This window comes from Nanorana parkeri, unplaced genomic scaffold (genome assembly GCF_000935625.1).
Source record: "Nanorana parkeri isolate BGI_ZX_2015 unplaced genomic scaffold, ASM93562v1 scaffold753, whole genome shotgun sequence".
NCBI classification, from domain to species: Eukaryota; Metazoa; Chordata; class Amphibia; order Anura; family Dicroglossidae; genus Nanorana; species Nanorana parkeri.
The window spans coordinates 616,377-622,879 of record NW_017307021.1 but is presented as its reverse complement, the minus strand read 5'-3'; the positions used below and the strand labels follow the sequence as shown (position 1 = coordinate 622,879).

At 39.7% G+C, this 6,503-nt stretch overlaps 1 protein-coding gene across 1 annotated transcript in view; it reads right to left on the bottom strand.

Annotated features, from left to right (window-relative positions):
• The window catches only part of PIK3AP1 (phosphoinositide-3-kinase adaptor protein 1), a 76,760-nt gene extending 71,102 nt beyond the window's left edge, over positions 1 to 5,658 (bottom strand). Inside the window, exon 1 of the mRNA XM_018564463.1 lies at positions 5,232 to 5,658. Coding sequence (XP_018419965.1) covers positions 5,232 to 5,244 — 13 coding nt within the window. The 5' untranslated portion in view covers positions 5,245 to 5,658. The remainder of the gene's footprint in view (positions 1 to 5,231) is intronic.
• Between the last annotated feature and the right edge of the window lie 845 nt (positions 5,659 to 6,503).

Here is a 6,503-nt window from a genome sequence, read left to right as displayed (position 1 = left end):
CCACCGACCGAAGTCCCATGCCTAATAAGCCCCGCCTCCTGTCGACCAAAGCCCCGCCCCCAAGCTAATGTAAAGGAGGAACTCCCTGACCCTCACTTCCTCCTCACTGCTGACAGGTTACACAGCAGGCAGGATTTCCCTGCTGTGTAACCTGTTAGATGCCGATCTGAATGGAGAAAAAGCTGTCAGCTTCAGACATGAAGCTGACAGCTATTTCCTCCATAATTCTAGGTGAGGTTCTGCCTCACCTGCCTCCCCTGACCGCACGTCCCTGCCCCTAAGGTCACCTATCGACCCCCAAAAAAGTTGTTGGAGCTCAGATTGTTTTCTAGCAGGAAACAATTGAAAAGGTTCTATGTTTACCAAGTCTCTCTTAGCAGCAATCTGCTGCAGTGAAGGTTATTTACATTTGATTTATAAGTTATTTACACTGTGTAGTTTATAGGACAATATATTTCTTTATTTTCCTAATCTGTTGTATAACTGAATGGCAAACATGATAGATGTTTTAATCTGAAAGTTCTTTTGTATTATGCTGCATTGCAGTTGGAATATTCCACCTACCAGTTTCATTAGAAGCCCACTGTTTCTTACAATAGGATTATCCTATAACTGAAAGGTTCTCTTTGTGTGATATGCAAATTATTTGCATAAGTAGGTGTGCAAATTGATCTTGCAATATTTGCAGTAATCTTAAATCTCTGTTGGAAACGTGACCTAAACAAAAGTGCTTTTTTTTTGAGTCGCCATAATTAATAGACATGCCAAGTCTACAGGGAATCAAATCATTTATCAATAAAAATTGTTTTGACTCCTGAATTGTGTGCTTATCCACACATAAGGTAGATTAGTAGTTTAAGAATTTCAGGAGAAAACAAATTGTGATTTGCTAATTCTTCTGATTCTATGCAGTATGATGTCAAGGCATTTTAAAAACGCAGTGTTCCTACAGTATTTTTCCCATAGGAGCGATAGTTAATATTAGGTATCTTGGCAGGTTCATCAACCATGCGAATAGATAGTGGTGTTGTGCGACTAATTATTCATTTACTAATATTAAAACATTACATTTTTCTTTTGGAAAAGTGTGAAATTTACCCAGCACTACCACTGGTTTTATAAAGGCACCCATGAGATTGAGAACATGAGATTGGGTGAGCATCTTTGATAGTACTGTCTGAGACACCCACAAACATGGGTGGCCATGTTTGTGGGTGCCTCAGACACCACTCTCTGGATGCTGTATGGGAATATTAGATCCCATTTTTCCACTGCATATTCATCATTCATTGGCGTTAGCATGGAAAGCTGGTAGAAGGTCATTGCAGGCTTTGGATGTGCAAAGTTTGAATTCTAATAATAGGTCCACTTTAAGGAACCCTTATCCCTTTCCTTTACCATTTTTTCAGCATTCATATGGACTTGCTTACATGTATTGGATGCTATCCCAATCACATAATCATGTTTTATCTCTTCTAAATGTTCAAAAAAGAAAAAGTGCCCCAAACCTCCCTACTCAGAACAGATATAAAGTCTAGTGGAAGGAGACTCTTTCTCCCTTCCATTGCTGAGCCAAATCACTAAGAATTTCAAAGTTTTATGACTAGACGCAACATCATTGTGTGGACTTCAAGAACAATGCGTTGACATACACTTTAAACCCACAGTCAGATTTATTATTGTTGGATCCCTACCACAGTTTCAAAGTTCCTGAAAAGCAGATCGCAAATTTGTGAACAGCTGTTTCTCCTCCAAAAAAGAAAAAATGGTTTCAGAGTTTAATGGTTTTTAGTTGCCATTATATTTCAAACCAGAACTAACATGTAACAAATTACATGGATCTACTGTACTTGGCATGACTGCAATCTTTAAAAAGAAAAATAAACTCATTCAGGTTCACTTATGCTTCACAACACCGGTATTTCTTCTTTCTCAACGCAAACTTTGACATTGATTTAATCAAAGCGACTGCATCTTAGTAAGAGCTAATTAACTGATAGCGCCCATGTTTACTGCCTAATAATGAGCACTGTAATTACAGATCTATGCTTGTAAAAGGTAGGGCTTGCCAACTAACTGTCGCATTGACACCTCTAAGTAGCAGCTATACGGTTTGATTTAATAAAAGACACTACTTTGCACAGTATTGCCTAGATAGGTTAGGCCCTGCAAACAATGTTTTCATGTGATCACTGCATACAAATCAAAGCTATCAGTGCCAGGTAAAACATTTTGCAACCAAGAGATAGCATACCGCCCCCCATTAAACAACTCAATCACCTTGGTCCTCAAAAAACATTTAATTTACAGACAGGAGATCTGCAAAACCACATTACACATTCTGTTTTATCTAGTGTTCGAGGGTTATTTTCACTCTCTGCAAATAATTTAGTTGTGGCCCGGGGACCACAATAGATGTGTCAGGATGGCCAACAGGGAGCACAGAGGAGAAATCCTATGCCTGCTCTTTTCTCCATTCAGTGAACCAGGAAGGGCTCCACTTTGACTTCGACCACTTTTGGGTTCACAGCAACAATAGTTTTGCTTTTATTAGCGGTAGTTAATAAATTAGGAAATTACCATAAGGAATCGAACATAGCAAGTTTGGCATTTTTAACACTAGAGGCGTTCTTGTGTTCGTCTCCCGGCCTAAAATCCGAACTGCGCATGCGCCCACCCCAAGATGCTTTGCGGCTGCCCGAGCAGTTTCGGATTTTCAGACAGGAGCGCGTGGCGAAGACTGGGGTAAGTTTAAACCGCTTTTAAAGCATTTTTTTTAAACTTTTTGTATAGATCTACTGCTTGCTAGCAGTAGATCTATGCAAAAAAAAACCCTTTAACATAACACATGTTAACAACATAACATACACTGACACACTGCAACAGCCAGAAGAAATGTAAGGGGGCTTAAACCTTTCATGGGAGTCTCTGCCCCAGAGGTGCTTACAGTTTTATCTCTCTACTCATTAATACATATACATACACACCAAAGGAGCAATTTTGGTAGAAAACAGTTAACATGGTTTCACTGACAGTGGGTGGTACCAGGACTAAGAAATGCCACAGCCATTAAGACTCCAGCCCACTGTGTTCCAGACTTTTCAGGTGAAACTTTACAGCATGTTGACAATTTTTTTTCCTTTGTGTGCTTTTCTCGGGTGGCCGCAAAGGATCTTGGGGCGGGCGCATGTGCAGTTCAGATGTTCGGCCGAGAGACACAAGGTAAGTATATGGAGCAGCGTACACCAGCACAGACATCAGAGAAGAGGAGGACAGAGAAGTCAGCGCTGGATCGGAGACCCGCACCAGCGCTGGGGGGACAGCTAAAAAGTACGGGAAAGAAGAAGATCGGATTCAGAGACATCATTTAAGGTAAGTCCTTACTTTAGCACTGTGTGTGTGTATGTGTTGGGGGGCGGGGGCTTTAGTCTTTAATGTCACTATAAAGTCCAATCCACTAGCAGCAGTTCATGATTTCCAAAATGATGGCAGACCTGCCATCATACATTTTTTCTCACTGAGAGATCGTCTAGATTATAGACACATACAGAATGGCCATTTGTTGCTTAAAGCTGAATTCCAGGCACAACAACTTTCATTTAAATATATTCCTTAGTAGACACAAAGGATATAAATCTACTTTGTGTGCACCCAATATCTATGCAAACCCAGATATTACATTGTGTAAGTAGCAGTGTCATCATCATTGTGCTGTACATGACCTGTGGGAGCAACCCAGCAGGCCCATTCACTACAGCAGGGGTGGGCAACTTGGGCCCTGAGGCATTGCAAGACTGACAGTTATACGCATGACTCCCAGAGTTAGAGGCATGTTGGGATTTGTAGTTAACCTCCTTGGCGGTATTCCCGAGTGTAGCTGGGGTTACTTCTCCATACCCTGAGCTACACTCGGGAATATCCCACGGTATTTACTTACTTTGTCCCTCGAGCCGTGCGGTGTCCTCCAGCCGGCGCCGGCATCTGTCTTCCGGGTTCCGTCCCTTGCGAGCTGACGCGTCGCATGGGGGCGGAACCGGCGGGAAATTCGAAAAAAAACCCGGAAAAAACGAAGAAATAAAATAATGAAAAAAATCCGGAAAAAAATTGCGCCAAAAAATTACGAAAATCAAAATAATCATACCGCCAGGGAGGTTAAAGTACAGCTGGAACGCTGCCTGCAGAAAAGTACAGGAGGGAGCAGATACAAGACCAGTCATCATGCACAAGGAGAGAGAGCAGAATAAACAGGTCTTTATTATAGGAAGCTCCTGCACAGAGTAACAGTCTAGCGCTGGACTACCACAAAGTTCTGGGGAAAAATTAAAAAGCACACAGAGAGTCCAGATAGAATACATATGCCTTAAGCAATTATCTTACGAGAACGGAACAAGTTGTACCTGTTGTACTGTATTAGAAGAGTACAAACAGCCACAGTTTTAAGAAAGTGCAAACAACCATCACAATGATGGCGACATGCACCTATTTCACATGGGCTATGTTTAAGTTTATTAAAAACTATTTTAAAAGCTGTGTGTGGGGTCTGCTATATTCTTCTTCAATGTTGAGAAACATCCGACATTTGCCTTTTAGGAAACAATATGACAAAAACGTCAGTGTTAGAAATAATGCCTCTTTCAGCATGGCATATAAACAGAGATTTCAAGGTCTTAAGCTCACCACATAGGTCACGATTTGACAGTACCATCTTTAGATCAACCAACAATTCTTGAACTGGGGTCTGCCATAGTTTAGGTAGGTGCTCAAATTATATAATTTTGGTATATCTGAAATGAACTGTACAAAGATTGTGATATACATGGAGACCTTTAGGCTGCACTTTTGGATCTACATGGAAACATAAGAATAATACATATAATGACTTATTCTGTGGACTATCACCGCATGCCCCCATCAGAACCCAGAGTGACAGCAGCAGTCTAAGTTGACACAGCTGATCTGCAGGTTCACTCTGTTGCAAAATAAAGTTAATAAAAACTTCTTGTTGCAAATAAAACAAGAAATATTGTTAAATGGTCCTTCTTCGTATGCAAAGCAATGAGTTCAGTCTTGAAACAGAAAGTATACTCAACGTATTCACTAAGTAGATTTAAGAAAGAGGAACTTTCACGGGAGGAAATGTCTACTTTAAAGGAAATATAAATGTGACATATATATTATCTATATATGTAATATGTAATATATATATGATGTGCATGCATGATGAAACATACCTCTGGATGCCATTTCGAAACCGCCAACTGTTTTCCTCTTCAGTTAAAATGAAAAGAGTATCCTTGTCATGTGGGCAAGTATCTTCATTTTCCAAATGTGTCTTTCCTATTACACCACCAGATAATATTCTTCATCTTGCTGTAGGTATAATGATACGATATGCAGTCAGCGACCCCAGTGTGCACGTGGAATGCCGTGTTGCAATGAACAAGTGCAGGCACCTGTAGTCTCAGCTAAAGCAAACAGTTACAGTAACACTGTATATGCTGCACTTCCTGATTTCTGCCTGTCCTATACTTCCTGTATTTAGTCTTACTGGCACCAGTGACAACACTTGCAGCACAGCCCCCTCATCACCAAAGCCGTATAGAAATGTCTGCAAGCTTGCAAAGCTGCAGCTGTATAGAGGAAGCCATCTCTACTGGCTTGCCAGATGTACTGCCAAGCTGTTATTAACATAAATGAGGGTAAAGGGAAACTGGAAGGACTGGGAAATTCTACTGACTAATAATGATTGTTCTCTTGAAGAAAAAGGATTAAACAGCTGAAATGCTTTCTGCTAACACAAAGGCTAGTTTGACCTGTAGATAATACAACAGACTTTATAGCATGGCTGAAGTGCCTGATTATAATAAACCATTATGTATTAAAGGAAATAAGGGCTTTGATAAACATATGTTACCACTAATTGAAAAAGATTAAATCAAAGCGCTAAAGGTGTAAACTATGAAGATAATAATATTGAATACAATCAAGTATTTAAGTGAAAAATCGAGTGATCCAGTGAAGATAGTAAGTGAACCAGGGCTGGGTATTTTAACCTCAGCCTAAAATAAGGTTAAATTGATTATAAGTATCAATAAATGTCTTAAATAAAATTCTTAAATAAAATTATATCAAAGAAACGAAAAAATAAATAAATGAATGTCAAAAGAACTGTGAGAAACGAAAAAAAAACAGAACTGGTGACAGTAAAAATGTGAAACAAAAGTAATAATGAAGTGTTACATTAGGTCAACAGTCAGAAATGTGTAACAAAAGATCGTGGTAGCCTTTCAGAGTCAATCAGCAATAAATAACAATTCTCCAAGTAGCACTCTTTCAATGAAGATGTCAGTTTGGCGAAAAAACAATGTTCAGTGGATAATAATTTAAAAGCCGGGGGAGACAAACACAAGGCAAATAATAGTTGATCTATTTCGGTTGCAAACTATTATTTGCCTTGTGTTTGTCTCCCCCGCTACTATCCCCTTTTAAAATTGATTTACCAA